The sequence below is a fragment of the Rutidosis leptorrhynchoides genome, chromosome 8 (assembly GCF_046630445.1).
Source record: "Rutidosis leptorrhynchoides isolate AG116_Rl617_1_P2 chromosome 8, CSIRO_AGI_Rlap_v1, whole genome shotgun sequence".
Lineage (NCBI taxonomy): Eukaryota > Viridiplantae > Streptophyta > Magnoliopsida > Asterales > Asteraceae > Rutidosis > Rutidosis leptorrhynchoides.
In genome coordinates this window covers 282,943,861-282,963,923 of record NC_092340.1, presented here as the reverse complement: position 1 = coordinate 282,963,923, position 20,063 = coordinate 282,943,861, and the positions used below count along the sequence as shown (strand labels likewise).

At 37.1% G+C, this 20,063-nt stretch overlaps 2 protein-coding genes and 1 long non-coding RNA gene across 4 annotated transcripts; 2 read left to right on the top strand and 1 right to left on the bottom strand.

The window, feature by feature from the left end:
- The first annotated feature begins 1,202 nt into the window (after positions 1 to 1,202).
- On the top strand, positions 1,203 to 6,169 carry LOC139864261 (protein argonaute 2-like). Its single transcript, XM_071852839.1, has 3 exons — positions 1,203 to 1,833; positions 2,850 to 3,993; positions 4,476 to 6,169. Exons 1-3 carry the CDS (start codon positions 1,203 to 1,205, stop codon positions 5,890 to 5,892), a joined length of 3,192 nt encoding a protein of 1,063 aa, XP_071708940.1. The 3' UTR covers positions 5,893 to 6,169.
- Positions 6,170 to 6,781: 612 nt separating this feature from the next.
- On the bottom strand, positions 6,782 to 9,861 carry LOC139862745 (uncharacterized). Of its 2 annotated transcripts, XR_011764268.1 has the most exons (6): positions 9,109 to 9,861; positions 8,895 to 8,969; positions 8,601 to 8,732; positions 8,273 to 8,518; positions 7,904 to 8,083; positions 6,782 to 7,188 (listed from the first exon to the last, which is right to left on the bottom strand). It is a non-coding gene; the product is annotated as an uncharacterized lncRNA (long non-coding RNA). The 2 variants fall into 2 exon arrangements; XR_011764267.1 differs by having other exon boundaries at positions 8,895 to 9,854.
- Positions 9,862 to 13,234: 3,373 nt separating this feature from the next.
- Positions 13,235 to 13,979, top strand: LOC139864260 (uncharacterized). Its single transcript, XM_071852838.1, has 2 exons — positions 13,235 to 13,582; positions 13,650 to 13,979. The coding sequence occupies exons 1-2, from the start codon at positions 13,235 to 13,237 to the stop codon at positions 13,977 to 13,979; spliced, it is 678 nt and encodes a 225-aa protein (XP_071708939.1).
- The last annotated feature ends 6,084 nt before the right edge of the window (positions 13,980 to 20,063 follow it).

Below are 20,063 nucleotides of genomic sequence, written 5' to 3'. Positions count from 1 at the left end.
TAGTGGAGTATATATCAACTGCTATTAATTAAGGGAGGTGATTCATACACCACCTCTTATTTGCCATACACCACCAAAAATATTTTTTAGACCATTCTACCCTTCTCCTAATTAAATAGAACAATCCTTTTTACATGTCAGAATCTGAAACCTTTACCAATCAATTTGGGCTTACCAAAAACTAAATCACCATATAAATAGCAAATCAGTCAACATGTTCTGGATTAGGCAACAACATTTTGAAATAAAAGCATAAACAACGTAATATTCATGTTCTATTACTCCGTATGAAATAAGCATAAAACATTCGGATGTTTAGGGCTATTAAATCAATATCCAGTTAAGAACAATTACAAAAAAGTGATTAAACCGTTAGAAAACTATTGGATCAAACTACTTTAACCATGAGAGGGTATACTAAAACAATCAAAAGTTTTTTACGAATCAGACATTTTATGTTGAAAAATATCTACAGAATGAAATATGAGTAAGAATAAAATCTTAGATGCAAATTAGGGTACAAACAGTTATCTTTGTTAAATTGGGCACATTTTTAGAACATGAGAAACAATTTCGGGTTTATTTTTTTATCATGATTATAATATGTTTTTAATTTAATTGATTGGAAAATGGTGACAAAATTTTGAAATACAAAGATGAGAAGCATGTGACGAACAAACAAGGAGTCAGTTTTTAGGCATAGATTAATTTAAGTTGAAAAAGGGTAAATGGTTCATAAGGGTAAAATAGTCCGTAATTTTAATGTGGTGGTGTATGACAAAAAGAGGTGGTGTACGATCAGTTTCTATTAATTAATTCAACATATTCTGTTTACTTTAAAACATCTTTGCGCGACTATCACGTAAAGTTAAAATTACAAAAAAGCTGAATATTTATATTTATTTAAATATAGTACGTAACACTGTAACTGGAAATCTAAAGGAAACAACCTACTAGTACACAAGCATCTAGTAATCATCGAACATTCTAGATTTATCAGTCCTCACTTTGCTTGTTCACAAAGCAAAAAGGGTACAATCGTAATTTCAAGTGTTCCCCTAATTTCTCCTCGAATCATCATCCTATAAGAACCCACGACCAAACAACTTCCTAATCACACGTCTCAAATAAACTCAAAATCTTAAACATAAATACTCAAAGAAAAGACCAAAATTCAGTTTCATCGGAATATCAATCAACCGATGGATCATCAAACGAACTACAATCGCGGCGGTCGGAACGCCCCAACTGGTGGTTACCGTGGAGGCCGAAACACCGGATCTGGTGGTTATCGCGGTTCTACATCGCCACAGGATGGTGGTGTTGGTGGTGGTGTTGGTGGTAGGGGTTATCTACCTCAGCAACAGTATAGTAATAATCAACCGCCGGAACAGTATGGTGGTGGTAGAGGCTACGGTGGAGGCCGAGACGGTGGACGTGGTAGAGGTTACGGCGGAGGCCGCGACGGTGGTGGTGGTAGAGGCAACGGTGGAGGCCGCGACGGTGGTGGTGGTAGAGGCAACGGCGGAGGTCGCGACGGTGATGGTGGTAGAGGTTACGGCGGAGGTCGCGACGGTGGTGGTGGTAGAGGCAACGGTGGAGGCCGCGACGGTGGTGGTGGTAGAGGTTACGGTGGAGGTCGCGACGGTGGTCGAAATGGTGGTCAACCGTCGTACCGAACGCCGTACGTTGGACAAAATGTGGATGGTGTATCGGATCGGGTGCCCGATTGGAGGACAGTGAGTGGTGGTGGATTTGGTCAAACTCAAGGTCAAAGTCAACGAGTTGACTCTACGTCTCAAGTTCTCACTCAACTTACTGACTCAGTAACTGGTAAGCGTTTCTATATTACTCCGTATTTAAATTAGTATTGTTTGTACTTTTTAGCTCTTGTTAACTCTTTGGTACTGCATTTTTTTGTACATACTACATATGTTTACAAGTATTACTCCGTATTTTGATTAAATTGTTCAAAATGCTTAAAGTATAAACATATTATCATAGGTTTTGATATAAGGTATGATTATCATGTTTAAGACTCTATGGTAAATTGATATTGTTGTTGAAGATGTGTTGTTAAAGACTTTGTTAGGTTTTAAGACTATATTGTGAGTTATAAAATCTTCTTTATTGATTACATTTTGGAATGTTGCTAACAAAATACTACTTTCTTTTTCTTTGTGGATTTAAAGTATTCTTTTATCTTTTATTCGTAGTACACCAAAAAGACTTTGTTAGGTTTTAAGACTATATTGTAGTGTTTGTGGACTAAAACCACCCCGACCTGGCATTACAAATGTCCCACAAACGTTCGTGGTAAAATCCTTTTGGTCGTTTGTATTTGAAAACAGATGAGTAGCATGGCGTTTTTGATTTTTTTGAGATTTTTTAAATTCTTTTCCTACCTTTTTTACACCTTTTAACCTAATTTGTGAATATATTTTGTCACATTCACTAACAACCTTCGCAACTCATCCGTAGTCGAACAGAAGAACAAAGTTTAGATACCTCATAGTACGGCTCATGAGTTATGTTTGAAGTTTGTGTAGATCGGTTAATAATAAAATACTAATTTAATTAAAGTTACTTGGTATATAATTTACTCTATGGCTGCTTTTGTCCTGTCCCAAATATTGAAAGTCGTTGCAAGGTTAATCTGTTACGGAGTATTTAATATTCTGTCTCGGCATACTGATTTTATTATGTTTGACCTTATTTATGTGCAAGAACCTCATCGAAAATGTTTTAGTACTTCTGTTTTTGTTTACAACACTATGTTGTATACGTCTTGGTATCCAAGTATTAGTTTCTTATCATTTACATTGTTATTGTTATTATCTTGTTTTCAGATCTTAGCATTCAGGAACTTGGACCGAATGTGCCAATCAAGCGTCCGGACCATGGTACACTCGGGGAGTGCTCTGTGAGGCTTCTTGTTAATCATTTCCCAGTCAAGTTTGATCCATCTAACAGTATATTACGTTATGATGTGGATATTAAACTAGAGGCGTCATCGTCAGCCACCCGCTCAGTGAAAAAAACAATCTCAAAATCCGACCAACGACTAATTCAAGAGAAGCTATGTTCTCTATACCCCGATCAGTTCCCGTTACTTCAAACGGCTTACGATGGCGAAAAGAATATTTTCAGTGCCGTCTCGTTGAAACCCGGAACGTACACCGTTGAACTATTCGGGCGGTCTTATTCGTGCACCATTAAATATGGTAACGAGTTGAACTTGTCAAAGCTACAAGAGTTTTTGGATGGAAACGCAATGCAAGTCCCTCGTGAAGTTCTACAAGCTTTGGATGTAGTCACGAAGGCGAATCTTTTTCGAGAAAAGGTTTCCGTTGGGAGAGGAATGTACCCTCGTGATCATCTAAGGGAAGACGATCTTCGTTGTGGTGTCGCGGGGTACCGCGGCTTTCAGCAAAGCTTAAAGGTTACCTCAAATGGGTTGGTAATGTGTTCGGACTATTCTGCGGTACCTTTTCGCAAAAGGATGCCGGTTATTGATTTTCTCAAGGAGTATGTATGGGAGATTAAAGATGTTAATGATATTGCAAAGTTTAGGAATAAAGTTATTATGGCTTTGAGAGGGTTAAGGGTGAGTGTGATTCATCGTCGTACGAATCAAAAGTACATTGTTTCGGGATTGACTGAAAAACTTACAAAGGATATTTCTTTTGAGTTGGAAGATCCCGAAGGGAAGGAAAAACCAAAAGTTGTGATGCTCACCGATTACTTTAAAGAAAAGTGGGAAATAGAAATAGTGCATAAGTATATTCCTTGTTTAAAGTTGGGAAATAGTAAGAAACCAAACTATGTTCCAATGGAATTTTGTATATTGGCCGAGGATAAACGGTATCCCAAGGAGCAGTTGGGTAGGGAAGCTGCTAGGAAACTAAAAGAGTTGTCTCTTCTCGCTCCTGAAAATCGGAGGAAAGAGATATCCAGAATGGTTTGCGAAGAGTATGAAACCGGTAAACCGGGGTATGTTTCTTTTTTGCACCCTTTTTTTTCATGCTAAATCTATTTTCTTATGTGTCTCATATAAACTTTGTTTTTAATTTGAGAGATTGCTTTTTATCTTATAAAGTATAGATGTAGAATTTGTGAAGTCCTTTATCTAGTTACTATTTTCAAATAATTTGTCAAAGTTAACTAATGTTGAAGAAAGTTTTTGCTGAAACCAATGGAAAACATTTTACTTGTTGAAGGATAATTCAATAAGTAAAAAAGATTGACAGGATTTTTCAAAGTCCTCAACGAATCAAATATCTTTTTTTTTGTTGTTGCCAAATTGACATTTGACGTTTTATAATAATTCTATATCCTTGTAATTCCTGTGTGACCTGTAATTTTTTTTTCACATAGGTTAAAAATAGTTAGTTAAAGCCTACTATTTGCCACTATTATTCCTAACATTATATTATATTATACTGATATACTGATATGCTGATTTGCATCTGCAGTTCTCAGGTGCTTCAGAATTTTGATCTCAGTGTTGGTATGGATATGACTGAAGTGGACGGGCGTGTGATGGCACCGCCTAAACTTAAGCTCGGTAGTTTAAGCGGTAAAACGAATATTGTAACGGTGGACAAATTTAAGTGTCACTACAACCTTATGCAAGGGAAAACTTTTGTTACTGGTAAAGCGGCTGAAAGGTGGGCACTTGTAGATTTCAGCCAAGGTGATCGTTGGAATTGGCTAAATGTTGACCCGTTCATCCAAAAATTGATGAACCGATGCGCAAGTATTGGTGTACCAATGAAAAAACCGTTGATGGTACATCAGACCACTATGAGGGAGCTCTCTAATAGCGATAACATTCGTGGTCTTTTTGAATGGGTTGTGGAAGAGTGTAGGAAAAAAGTAGAAGGTCAACTTCAATTGGTTGTTTGTGTGATGGCTGACAGACATGATGGATACAAGAATCTCAAATGGGTAACCGAGACCGAAATTGGTGTGCTGACTCAATGTTGCTTATCTCAAAATGCTAACAAAGCGAATGATCAGTTTCTTGTTTATTTGGCTATGAAGATCAACGCAAAATTAGGAGGTAGCAATGTGGAGCTCAATGAACGATTCCCTCATTTTAATGCTGAAGATCGTGTCATGTTCATTGGAGCTGATGTCAATCACCCGGCTGCATCAAACAAGTTATCCCCATCGGTGGCGGCCGTTGTTGGCTCAATGAATTGGCCTTCCGCAACCCGCTATGCTGCCCGCATGTCTCCGCAAAACCATCGTAAAGAAGAAATAGTTAATTTTGGAAACTTGTGTTTGGACTTGGTTAACACTTATGCTAAACAGAACGGGGGAGTGAAGCCGAACAAAATTGTTGTGTTTCGTGATGGTGTGAGTGACGCGCAATTCGATATGGTTCTCAACAAAGAGATGGTTGATATGAAAAAAGCTATTTACACCGAAACCTATCGTCCATTTGTAACTTATGTTGTGGCTCAAAAACGTCACACAACTCGTTTGTTTCCGAATAACGAGGCGGATTCCGGAAACGTTCCTCCGGGAACTGTTGTGGACACGACAATTGTTCATCCCGTTGAGTTTGACTTCTACCTTTGTAGCCATTTTGGAGGCATTGGAACGAGTAAGCCCACACACTATACAGTGATATGGGATGAGAATCACTTTACGTCCAATGAGATGCAGAAACTGGTCTACCACTTGTGCTATATCTTTGCACGTTGCACGAAACCCGTTTCCCTGGTCCCACCAGTGTACTATGCTGATCTTGTGGCTTATAGGGGTCGGATGTTTCAAGAGGTGGTGATGGAAATGCAATCTTCAAGTTCCCAAACCTCTTCATTTGATCAGATCTTCTATAATCTTGAGGATCATCTCAAGGATTTGATGTTTTTTGTTTAAGGCTGTTAGCCTTGACATGGTGTCGAAGTGCCGAAACGCAGGTCAAACATCCTTTTATGGGGTTTGTGCGTGAATCTAATGCATTTATTACTTTTGGAGTGTTGCAAGTTATATTTCGTTTGTGTTAAGTCTCTGTGTGTCTGTTAACTTGTAAGTTATATGTTTGGTTTATTTATGTTTTACCTTCACATTCCATTTCACTAGTTGATGAAGGCTAGTTTATATTTAAAATTGTGTGAAACTATTGTAGTGTGACTATTTTATTATATGAATAAGTATTGTGTGTTTGTGTTTATTGTGTTTCTGTTGTATTATTATATAATCCTTTGTAACTGTAGATTCGTGAAATGATTGATGCAGCCAAAACCCGAGACGTTCTTGTAATAGGGTTTCCCCCTCTCTGAAATCTTTAAAGACGTGTTCCAAAAAGTTATGTGCGATCAGGTAAAAACGAGTGATGAAAACTGCATATGTGGAAGAGGTTAAAACTGCATACAGGAAAGATAGTGGTGTATGCTATTCCATTATTTTGTACGTATGTAACGCTATGTATGATTAAGGGGTGTTTATTATTGGGATAAAATTGTTAAGAATATTTTTCTTATTATAAACAAAAACTAATTCTTGAAATTTGTGATATAGTAAAATAACCTGTGGAACCATGGGTTTATTTAAACGAATGATATGTTTTAGGTATGGGGAGTGATCCTCACACACTACATTTTGATCCCTACACACTTAATTGACTATTATATCCTTACTTATGTTTAGAATAATAATATATGTTCAACTTCCTAAATAAATGTAAGGATACAATTGTAAATTTATGGTTCAAAAGTGTGTATGGATCAAAAAGTGGTGTGTGAGAATCACCTCCCGTTAGGTATTATTGAATGTAAATTTTAGTCATTTAGTTTAATGACATGTGGAACTACGAATTTCGACTAAGAAGCTTGTCGTTTTTACAAATATATTGATGTAACACCACACCTATAGATATATACAAATTTAAACATAAACTCCAGTATAATAAAACTAAGATTTACGCTTTATAATCCTCTTGTGCCTTCTCAACCATTGCCAAATATTCCTTTTGGATCCAACCTCCATTTCTGACCATCCGCAGCTAACTTTGAATTGCGATTAGAGCACCATAAGTGAGATAACACCTTAACACTTGTAATAATAACCTCTTTTACGATTGCAAACATGCTTTCTCAGCTTCCATGGATTAAATTATTACGCCATCTCCAAATGTTCAGGTTGAAAGGTTTTTACGATTCAATCTCCAAATACCTAGGTTTAGATCAAGCTTTCAAACAGTGATTTCAAATTTAGAAGATATGTGATCATAGAATTGCATATCTATCATATCAGCACTCTCACAGATATTGTTTTTACATGAGCAACAACCTTTCAATGTTTCAAGAATCAACCTTTCAATGTTTTTTCAATTAATATAATACTTTATTATTTTCTATAATAACACAACAAACTGATAGTATAATCGAGAATCAATACGCAAAATTTTAACCAAATCAATATGTCTAAACTCCAAATTATAAAAACAACTCCCCGAAGTAGCAAACTGAAAAGTTAAACATAAAAGAAATAAATTTAGGCACTTAAGCAGATGGAAAGAAAATTACAAAACCTAAATTAGATCATTCATCACTTTATATCAATATGCAGAAAAACTACAATGTCCATCTACGATCTCAAAGACATGACTAAAAGTATGCACAATTATAATTTGAAACAATCAGTAAGACAAAGGATCATGGTTAAACATAAAACAATAACACGAATCGACCAAACCCTAGGTAGATGGGTCAGGATTGCCACCACATATAAAAAATAAATCAAATTATGAAATAGATTCGAACTAAGCCACGACCATCTTATCATGCTCCATTCATGATATATATGACCATAAAACAACCATTGTAATTGTATATATTTCAAAAAATATTCAAAATAATAGATAAATAGATAGAGTCAATGATCTTACAGACCACGGTTGAGCAAGAGTCCTTTAAATCACATAGCCATTGATGTCGTCTAATACTTCATTTTTTCATTCTCTTAGAAACCCACTTAAAAATCTTCACCTTTATTTATCTCATTGAGTAGGACCATTACACCGCCACTTCCTTTCATAAACATTTTGATAGTCTCCTAAATCCATCATCTGCACATATACAATACTAGTCATAGCCCAGACTTGAAACCAAATCAAGTATATTCATGTAAGAAATTTGTATATTAACTACAAAATTACTATATCAAAGTCAAAGTTACACTTTTTAATGCTACTTGTCTTAACTTGCTAACTTATCACTGTAAACATAAATTCCAAAGAAAGAAACCAGAATATCACCTTCAATTATTTGAAGAGCTTTCTTGACTTTGTGCTTGCGATCGGGATAATGCAGGTTGATACCCGGATCTTAAGTTGTAAATTTCTTGACTTTGTTATCACAAGTAGAAATACAGATCAACAGCACAAATCGACCCAATCAGGATAATGCAGGTTGAAACCCATTTTGTATGTTTAAAGACATTAATGGTGATGTTACTTTAATCCACTAAAGGTGTATAGGTATTTCTTAATAGTTTAATTCTTCTGCAATGGTATTGAAAGTTTCAAACATCAGTTTGTTGATGTTGTAAATAAATATTTATCTAAAATTTAAAATTTTGCTCACCCTGTGTAGTTACTGAGATTCTGGCCAAGTGATCGATCTAGCGGATATCAGTTCCTTATTTTTTTAAGTGCAGAGTTTTCACCAACACTGGAAACCTCAAACGAACCAAATCTTTTCAAAAGTTTCCTTGTCCTTGCACAGCACACAAATTCAAGTTTGTTAACCTCCTTTTGTTTTTAATTCAATAATTTATGCTCTCTCTAAAAAGTAACTAATACATATGCGTGACTATGTCTTCTCTGGCAAAGAGAATCACATAATTTATAGTTTAGAATATAAATCAGAAAAAATTACCTCTACAGTTGGCATACGTGATAGCATGGTACATAAATCCGACCGCTTCTCATTTTTAATCGTTACTGTTTACACCTACACTTTCATCACTTACAAATGTTGAAAAGATGAAAATTTGCACAACTTAATGAATAAAACCTTATTCATCTATCATTTTATCCGGTTAGTCAATAAACATTGACGATTGTTGGTGCATTAAACTTCAAGATTATACCTTTGCTTGTAGTTCCTCACTGCATCTGAAACATATCTATCCCTAGCTGTTCTATAAAGCTTGAGCAATTCATCATGTGTATCCAACATGTAAATCAGCTTAGTAACTATATCACTAATTAGACACTTTGAAACTCCATTGGTAAAATGAGATAACCTATTATCGACTTCGTTTGCTGTATCATAAATATAGAGCTACATGAATCTAGGAGGAGTGCCGTCAACTGGACATACAGAGCCTAACCAATGATAAACGTGGTCAGTTATCTTGAAAACATGTGGACCTCTCCTGCTATTAACATATTCATCTATCTTTGCCCCACAGGAAGTCATACTGAACATTTGGTTATATGCACGAATATTATCTTCAAAATTTTGGATGTTCAAAAGATCTTTTATCGAATCCGGAACCTCCTCATTGGCTAGCATGTAGTTACACTGGGCAATCTTTTAAGCAACATCTGTGGTAGTGAGATTGACACGTAGTAGCCCTTAAGCGTTCCTCATACCAAAATGATGCATTGCAGTGGCCATAAACTTAACTGGGACCGCGAAGATCTTGATATATATCAGAAACACATGTACAATATAAACATAAAATATATGTGAACTTTAATAAGATACTGTAATTTTCATACTGATAAAACAATCTATGTAACAATAAAGTGTTCATGATGCCACAAGTATATAACATATACAATTCAATTTGCATACACAATTATACATATAATTTCACATTGGTGTGTATATGACAATCATGGAAGATCGTAAGCTGCATAACATATATCCAAAAACAACTTTCAAAAATACCATACAACAACATAAAAAACAAAATTAACAAATAATGGATGCAAATGATAAATTAAGCTATACCTTCAACGAATAACATGAGCAACAGTCGAGGAAAAATAAACAACATAATTATCAACATCTATAGCTTGTTGTACACAATTTTGATGTTGTATAGCACGCCGTTTAGCAAGTCGTCATGCAAACACAAACAACGATAACACATCTGGTCCACCAACACCATCAAACGCATAGGAAGAAGAAGGTTCACAAACACTTTTTAGGTAGCATTATATAAACTTATAGCTAAAAACTCAAAACAAAAAAACTACAACAATGAACAGAGCTTTTTTACCGCAACCCAAAACACACATAGCATTATACAACGACTATCAGTTAGCGAAACCGAGAACGAAAAATGAAAACAGCAAAAGATGAAAGAGTACAATAACTTAAAGGGATTAGGAAACCCAGAAACCTTAAACCGGCAATTAACCGAACGCATCAAACAACTGAAGAAAAAGAAAATAGCTAAATCAGGAAATCAAAAAATTAAAAAAAAAAGAAACCCTCCTTCAATCGTTAGAATCGGGAGCAGATGTCGTTTTCACAAAAGTGAATAAATTAGCAAATGATATAAGATAAAAGAAAAAAAACAGAGAAAGAAGAATGTGAGACGGTCTTGAAAACCAATACCAAATAACCCTAACTGCAAACCAATACCAAATAACTGATGTAGTGATTTGTATGTAAGACCTCAAAATAATTAAGGTAACTTGTGCTTAGAAGATTTTTAGAGACATTTGGAAGTGTTTGTTGATTTTGCTTGCTTGGAATCTAAGGTGAGTACAATGTGTGTTTACATGTTAATAAGATTTGTATTGGTATGCGGTTGTTTGTATTACGATTGGTATGAGGGCTCGGTTCACGTTGGGAACGCATTGGGCAGGATCTCGGTTCACGTTGGGAACGCATCGGGATCCATGGTAGGCACATGCGCATTGTGATGGTTGGTTTGATGGTAGGGTTCTCGGTTCACGTTGGGAACACATCAGGAACCATATGTGTATTGTATGACTTAATTGGTTGCGGTATGCGAATAATTGTTTATCTATATAAATGTTGTTAACATGTATGCACATATTGTATTCACTAAGCGTTTCGCTTACTCCGTTGTAATTTAACATTTTGTAGGAATTGGGCAAGATAAAGGTAAGCAAATGGGGATGTTAGAATTATCATGGATACTTGTTATGTTTTGGCTTGGCTTGATAATATGTGTAGTTTAAATGCTATACTTTTGGTTGGTGAAGCATAGGCATAGATGATCCCCGAAGCCACGCTCTAGTACTTGTTGAAATCGTCTTTTGAATACATTGATGTAATCACTTAAACGTATATCAAATGTCGAATTGTGTGTAATCAAGGTGTTTTATAGTGGATTAATGTTAAAGGTTGAATGTGGTTGTTGATTTGGGTCTAAAAGTACTAGTAATTGGTCAAAAACTGGTTTGGGTGATGTGTACGCCGCACACATACATGTGTGTGCCGCACATATATACTAGAAATTTGATCAGCGCGCATGAAGGCATAGTGTGCGCCGCACAGATATAAGTGTGCGCCGCACACATTTGTATAAGTGTGCTCCACACACATATAAGTGTGCGCCGCACACATTTGTATAAGTGTGCTCCACACACATATAGTGTGCACCGTACACATGTGTAAAAAAATAAAAAAAAATTGTCGTTTTCTTCGGATATGAGTTTGGGTCTTTCATTATAACCTATGAAACTAATAGCAAACCTCATATTGAAAAACCCAAAATCGATGTTGAATCTGAAATTGAAAATATTACATGTGAATCCGAAAACAATATCAGTAGCCAAATGTGAGACGGTCTTGAGTGTTTTTTTTAGGGTTTTGAGGAAAGAGAAATGGCGACGGAGATGAAAGAAAAAGCAGATGAAGAATTAGTGAACCCTAATTTGAAAATAAAAGAAGATGCGTGTGAAGTACTCCGTATTTATTTATTGATAGTTAATGTTTTTTATTAAATATAATAATGACATCAACAAAATGTCTTAGATTTTTTTCTTTTTCTTTTTTAATTTTTTTTAATGAAGAAAAAGGCTTATTTATGATGTCATCATTTTAGGAATTTAATAGAAACTATAGATTTCTTCAGACTTGTTTATTGTTGAATTGGTGTCGGGACCGAGACAAAGATTGAAAAGGCCTATGCAATTAGTGATTCTCTAAGAATACATTTTGTATACCGGCGATCTGTCGGGTTCAAGATTGATCTCTAATGTCAATTCATTTTCTTCCATTTATTCCTATTCACTTGCGTCTTAATCTCGCATTTGTTTTAACCGATATACGAAACACCATAACAAAGTAAGAGTGAGTGAGGTAAGATAAGTTTCGAAATTAGTAATGGGACGTTACGCAGAAGACAGATTGCTATTTGAAGATTTACTGATCAAGGTTAACATTTTTTTTTGGAACAACTTAAATTTTATTAATAAACGACCCTTACTAGGAGGTGGGAAAGGCCAAACAACTACAACAACTTTTTTTTTAACGGCGCAAATAGATAACCATAAATAAAATCGAGAAACCATTCATCAAAATAATGAAGGCTCACGATCAAAAACAAGCATTGATAACCATTCGGATGAAATACAATTGATCCTACCAACAAAACTAAACCGAATGGCTTAAAAGAATAGGATTGATCACCCAAACAAAAATTGGTGATCGTAACATTAGCTAAAGAAGTCACCCATAAGAAAACCTTGAGCTTGATGTTCCGAACAATAGAAACCTAACAAGTAAACTTTCCATCGGCGATTCAAAATATCCCATTTTGAGATTGAACCCAAGACACTATATCAAGATCATGATGGATCAATTTGAGAGGCAACAGCAAGTTTAGTAACTCACTAGCATCTCTATCATTATCATATTATGTGCGAGGCCAAATGGGTGCAAATCTCATCCTTGTTGAATATTACCAGCATGCATTGGATATCCAACAAGACCAACACTTGCATCTTGAGTCAAACAATTGCTAACCACCATTAAAACTCCCAATGCTTAATAAGAGAATGAAATAGAATGTTTCATGGGAATTATATATTGCTCGAACCCATTACAATACAATATGATATTAGCTTTGATAGTGATTCCATCTTCTAATGCAACTATCTTAACATGCTGCCATAAATTGATGAGTTTCATCAATTGTATTGCTATAAATATAACTTGAAAGTGATATACCATTGAACCCGCCATACAACCCTTATCTCTGTTCCCGAGGTCGCGGGTATTCCATGAGGCTAACCTCGTGTGATAGGTTCTTGGTCTCAGATCGTTTCCTTCACCTATGGGATAACCTTTCTATCATTACTTTGGATAGAAATTTTTCGGACCATTGTCCTCTTTTGCTTCGGGATAAGGTTGTTGATTTTGGGCCAAAACCATTTAAAGTTTTCGACGAGTGGTTTAATAAAGATGGAGTAACAAAAATCATCAAAGATGCGTGGGAACTACCGGTAAGGGGTTCTAAAAAGGATAGCAATTTTCATGATCTTCTTAAAAATGTCAAAAATGCTCTAAGATCTTGGAGCTCTTTGACATTTGGTGGTTTGGATGGTGAAATTAAAGTGCTAAAAGATGAGGTAAATATGTGGGAAGGTAAAGTGGAATTAAATCTTATCAATGATGAGGAGCGTTCTCAATGGTTAGATAGTAGGAGACGGTGACTTGAGAAAGAAAAAAATGAAGGCCAATATGCTAAAACAAAAAGCTCGGGTTCGTTGGATTCTTGAGGGGGATGAAAGTTCGAAATACTTTCACGCTTCTATTCTTCGAAGGTATAATAAAAGCAATATTCGTGGGCAATTTATTAATGGTGTTTGGTCGGAAAATCCCATCGAAATCAAATCCAATATTTTTAACCATTTCCAGAATGTATTTCAGCAAACTACTGGCCCACGTCCTGAATTAAGCAGCTGGGCTGCTGGGACTGATGGGCCGAGTGTGGGAGGCTGGCAGATTCTGATGTGGCCCAGTTAGAAGTCCCATTTAGTGAGGATGAAGTGTTGTATGCAGTTAAAATGTGCGGTAGTACGAAAGCTCCCGGGCCGGATGGCTTTAATATGCGTTTCTACAAAAAAATTTGGGATATAATTAAGTCGAAATTAATGGAGGTAGTGAATCATTTTTGGGTTTCGGGAGAGATATCTTCGGGTTGCAACGCATCTTTCATCACTCTTGTTCCGAAAAAACTTGAACCTATGGGATTAAATGATTTCCGGCCGATTAGTCTTATTGGTAGCTTCTACAAAATTATCGCGAAAATTCTTTCCTTTCGACTTAGAAAAGTAGCTCCTAATCTTATTGGTTCAGAGCAAAGCGCTTTTTTGAAGGGAAGGAATATATTAGATGGTGCCCTTATTGCAAATGAGACTTTAGACTTCCTCAAAAATCTTCGGTTAAAAAGTCTAGTGTTTAAAGTGGATTTTGAAAAAGAATTTGATTGCTTGAGTTGGGATTTCCTGATGGAAATGATGTAACGACCCAAAATTTGATATTTGGAATGTCGAGAGTTTGATGTGCAAAATTTTGGTGTATGTTGCGAGGTTATGCGCGTGTTCACCGTTTGGGCCATAACTTCCTCATACGAACTCAGATTGAGGTGAATCAAAAGCCCAGACGATCGTAATTCAAGCTCGAATATTTTAAATTTCAAGATGTGAGTTGGAAGGCCCCAAGAGTGCTGCTTTTGGGGCTAGGAGCGTCGCTTTTGGCGCTGATCAGGTGCTGTTTGAATTTTTGGACTTTTAATGAAGGGCACTTTGGTCTTTTTACATATGGATGGATATAAGGCTTAGGATCAGATCTAAAACTCATTCTTATCCTCATTTTCATCCTCTAACTTCATTCTAGAGAGAGGAAGCAAACCCTAGAGAGAGGAAGCTTCCATTGATGAAGGAGATGATGATTCTTGCTCAAGATGGAGGTGGAACTTGATGCATCTTAGTGATCCTAGCTACTAGCTTCATTTTGGTGCAAAGGTAAACCCTAGATCCAAATTTCGTTGTTTGATTCTTGTTTTGGGTTAGGGTTTATGTTGATGATGAGTTATAAAACCCATTTCTTATTAAATTTGGGGTTTTGAGGCAAGCTTGTGATTAAAAACCCTAATATTGTAGGTTTAGGGTTTAGTGACGAATTTAGGTATATTTGTCTTTGATTTAAGTGATAGTCACTAGATTGTAAGTGTATTGGTGATTTTGATGTTCTTAAGAACATGTTTGCTAGTCAAAATGGGTGTTGACTTTGATTTGGTATCAAACTCAGTTTTGAGTTAAGATTTGGTAAATCAAGTGTGTTAATACTTAGATTAGGTGTAAATTGGTGTTTTGGAAATATAATCACTAGCCGTTAGTGATTATGGGCATTTTTGGTGACTTGTGTCAAAATGGGTAAAGTGAATTGGGTCAAATTTGATGATGACACTAGTTTTGGTCAAATGGAGGTTTAAACACTTTTGTTAAGCGTTAAATGACTTTTTTGGATGTAATTACTCGTGAGAAATGATTTTGAGTCAAAGTGATGCTTTAACATAAGTCAAAGGTGGTCAAAAGTAATATGGGTCAATATTGCACGTGTTATGGTTTTGGTGTACATGGCGTTTTAAATGATCACTACCTTAGTAGTAATCTAGTGTCGGGACCTAGGTTGGCCAAATTGGTGTCAAGTATAATTTGGGTTAAATTTTACTTTGTAGTGTGAGTTTAGATTACCACCCGAAGTGGTAATTGAATTGTGTCCATTAGGCGTTAAATGGACGGGTTTTGGCGAGCAAGGTCTGATCCCTCGGCTAAGGGATGTTTGTGTCGGGTTCTCTTTTAGAGAATGTATATTTATGTGTATATTGTGCCTATGTGCGATATAGGTTACTATCTGCTCGGATATGAGGACGGAGATCATAATACACGACTTGTGCGGGCATTCCAAGGTGAGTGGAATAATTATATGTGTATGTATATGATGTATTTATTTGTGTAGCGTGAGATTTGAAGTGTCGAAGTGTTAAGACACCACGTTTCACGTGACGAGTGAAGTATCGAAGTGTTAAGACACCACTCCAGAATGTACGACGAGTGAAGTGTCAAAGTGTTAAGACACCACTCTAGGAAGTTTGGCGGGTGAAGTATCGAGGTGTTAAGATGCCACCCGGGGGTGAAGTATCGAGCTGTTAAGATGCCACCCAGGGGTTAGTGATACGCAGTGTTAAGTACACTAATGGATTTTGTGAACTCCGATGGTCTTTAGCGAGCACCATTCCTTTGTACGATTGGTTAACCATGGTTTGTGTGAGTTTAGTATTAGCATATTAAATTGTGAACTATATGCTTTTGGCGATGCTAGCTTATTGTGAATTGCGGATATTTAGTATGCATTGTGATTGCATGATTGTTGAGTTGCTAGCTCGTATGCGGTATTTGTGTAAGTGTTTGCAAGTAAGTAGATTATATATGTATATGTATAATTATTGCATTCACTAAGCTTTATGCTTACTCCTCTCTTTGTTTACCTTTTTACAGGTATTGTGATTGTGAAGCTAGCTAGTTGTTAGACAAGATGCGTAGGAGCGTTTGGGCTCGATGGGGTAGCTTTTGGATATTTGGACGCGGATTGGGGATTTGGTAGTCCCCGAGATTATGCTCTTGGTATCGGGTTGGGTGATTGAGTATTAATTCACGTATTGTGTAATTGGGTCAAAATTGTCACCTTAATTGTAACGGGTCGTTTTGTTGCCACTAATGGTTGGTCTTGGTTATGTAAGACTAAAATGTGTAAACGGTGGTATTTTGGGTCATAATGAACTTGTGTTTGGGTTCTTGGAGTGTAAACTTATGTTTGGGTATTTGGGTTGGGATGACACTTAGTCAAATTTCGAATCTGCAACATTCAGGTGCAGGAGCGCCACTTTTAGGGGCAAAAGCACCGCTCCTGGTCAGCATCTGGTAGTCTTTTTGATCAGTCGTCAGAAGCGCCGCTTTTGACAATAAAATCGCCGCTCCTTAGTCACAAAAGCGTCGTACCTAAGGTGTGGTCCTGCTTTTAAAAAAAATGTCGATTTTTCTTTTATCGGGTTGTGGTCGTCTCAAGTGGTATCAGAGCATAGTCTAAGGGAATTAGGTGACCTTGAAATAGGTGCATAGTCTTAGACTTATTGACGGTTGTGCGTTATTTGCGGGACTTGTAGGAATACGGGTCGGATTGAGATTTGTTAGTGCCTTAGAGTAGGTGACTAACTAGGACTTGTGTTTGTCCAAAGTGCGATTATGTGTGGCCTTATTTTGTGTGTAAATTAGTGCCTTAGATAGCTAGTGCCTAATGTAAGTAGGTGAACTTGAACGTTGTTTTAGTGATAGTCACCTAGGTTGACTTGTTGCTGCGGTGTATGTGTGTGTATTTATTATTATATTGTATATAGGTGCATAGGTATCTATTGGTGCGATGTCCTAGAGATGAATCTATTGGAGAGATTCGGATGTTTGGCGGTTTTAAGTGATCGAGGTTCACCGTAAGGACTTTGGTCATTCGGGTACTAGGAGTTATCACGTGTTATTTTGTGTGAATGTTACGTCAGTCCGGGTAAAGTACTTTTGCGTGACCATGTGGAAATGGTAAGGTACGCAATTGTAATAGTGACTGATCACCATTATTACGAAAGTGTATCTTGGCACCAAGCATGACATGACGAGTACCGAACAGAGGAAACGTGGCATGGTTGGGGTAGAACGGAATGAATTATGAATCTTTTATTGGTTCCTATGATATAGTTGTCTCGGGTGATGTGCTTGTTGTCACATCGGGTTCATTGTGAGTTAGGAAGTGTTACGGTGGATTTGGTAAGTTAAGGTGAGTGAGCAAAACTCACGAGTTTGGTGCGTGCTTAGTCACCCTAAGTAGTGGGTGCACTATTGAGATTGTCATTGGTTATAGTTACCTATCGTAACTAGGATGACCGATTTATGTGCGTGTGTGTGTGTCGAGGACTTGAATTTTGTAATGGGATGCAACAAGTCTAATGATTGTAGAATTGGGTTACACTCGATAGAGCATGTGGTTAGAGAATCGTGTTAGGATTCTAGTTATGAGTCGCCTTAGAATTGGCGAATCGAGGAGTCTTCGGTCATTAAACTCGCGAGAGTGAGACCCTTATGACGATAGTTCGTGTTGATTGATTGTGGAATCCAAATATGTTCCTTACAGAATCTTCCTCGTGATAATAGTTGCATCGGTGTGGTGCGGGATGTAAGTCTTGGTGTTCCCAAGCATTCCTTAGTGGAAGGCGGAGATTTGACCAAACCGCATGGCTTGACTTTGGTATATGGTAGGTGGCGTGTGTTCGCTAAGAACACGATGAACAAGTGAGCTGAAAGATTCTTCGAGCAAGTATGACTATTGGTCTTTTAGTTGCTATTGGGTGGCAACGGGTGTCTGGAGCCTAAGGACCGAGTTTCTAAAATTCGGCAGATTGTGGTAGGAGTCTGCATGACACTGCGTCAGGTGCTTTCTTATACTTGCTAGTGTAATGTTCAACTCCGGCAATGATGTGGTCACTTTGTGCTTAAGGTGCCCGTGAGATACCCTTGGAAGCAGCGGAGATTACAATAGTGATCGACGGGTGATAGTAATTCGACGGTTGCGAAAGTCGAAGTTTAAGAGCATTGCGGTAAATACTTCTTATGAAGTGACGGATGAGTGAATCTTGTTGCTCAAGTGATAGACGAGTAAAGATGACCGGTGAACCGGTGATGGACTTAATGGTCGGTTAGGCCTAAGGTTATGATGAAGTGTTGGTATTGCGGTCGATGCAATTGTTATGTCGGATTGGTTACTCTTCTCCATGAGAGTGAGCAAGTGTTGATAAAGGTTCGTTGAGTGGAAGGTCGGGTGATCTCGACTGAGATGCACGACTAATTAAGCGGAGTGGCATATGCCTAGGCTTAGAGGCGTATGTAAGACTTGGGTGGAGTTCGCTTTGCAAACGATGAAGGGCTGTTAGTTGTGATTTGTGGTATGAAGGTGCGGTGTAGTCGTGTGTACAACATCTCAAGTGATTGTGTACGACGACTCTGAGAGCCTGAAGTGAATACATGGTGAAGTTTGAGATCACGAAAGTGAGAGAATTTAACTGTTGTTATGGGTGTTCCCGTGATGTAAATATGGGTTGATGTGAAAATTGGATAGTACTGTTGAGTAGGTACAAATTTGATATTGTGGTGGCTGCTGTATTTTCCATGTCGGGAAACGAGATCGTAGAAATCATCAGTGGATTATTCCACTTTATGGATGATTGTGAGGCAGGGAGTGCCGGTTCCGATTGTCTCACATAGAGACATGCGGATATTGTTTGTTGCGAGGGTGTATTCCCTAGTGATGTGACCCGTTGTATGCATTGAAATGTCGAGGCCATCCTTAACGGACGGTCTAGGAAGGAGGACTCACCCGGCGTTGGTGAATATAATTGTGGGACGTGTGGCGAATTGCGAATTTGTGTGATGATAATTCGCTATTGACAGGATTCTAGTATACGAATAGTTTCCATGCTAGTACTAGGAAGCCGTCTTGCGTGGTTCTGTTGTATGGTAGAGGAGAAACCCTGTGTCGAGTGTGATGTTTTGTCTAGCTCATGGTGTATTACTGTCGTCCCGGATTAATCCAGAGACTGGTGGTGGTGTGCGGATCGATTGATGGGAAAAATTTGAAATGTCCCGTTCATATCGATTATAAACGTTTCATATTAATTGATTTCCTTGCAAGGTATTGACCTCTATATGAGACGTTTTTCAAAGACTGCCTTCGTTTTTAAAACAAACCATAACCTTTATTTTATCGATAAAGGTTTTAAAACTGTGACGACCCGGAAATTTCCGACCAAATTTAAACTTAATCTTTATATAAGTTCAACACGATAAGCAAAGTCTGTAATGTTGAGTCTCGAAAACTTTGGAACAGTTTACATGAATACATTTGGCCTTTTGACCATTCCCGACGATTCACGAACAATTGTGTATAAATAAATATGTAAATATAAAAAAATATATTAAAGTTAATTATGTAAAATAGGATATTAAA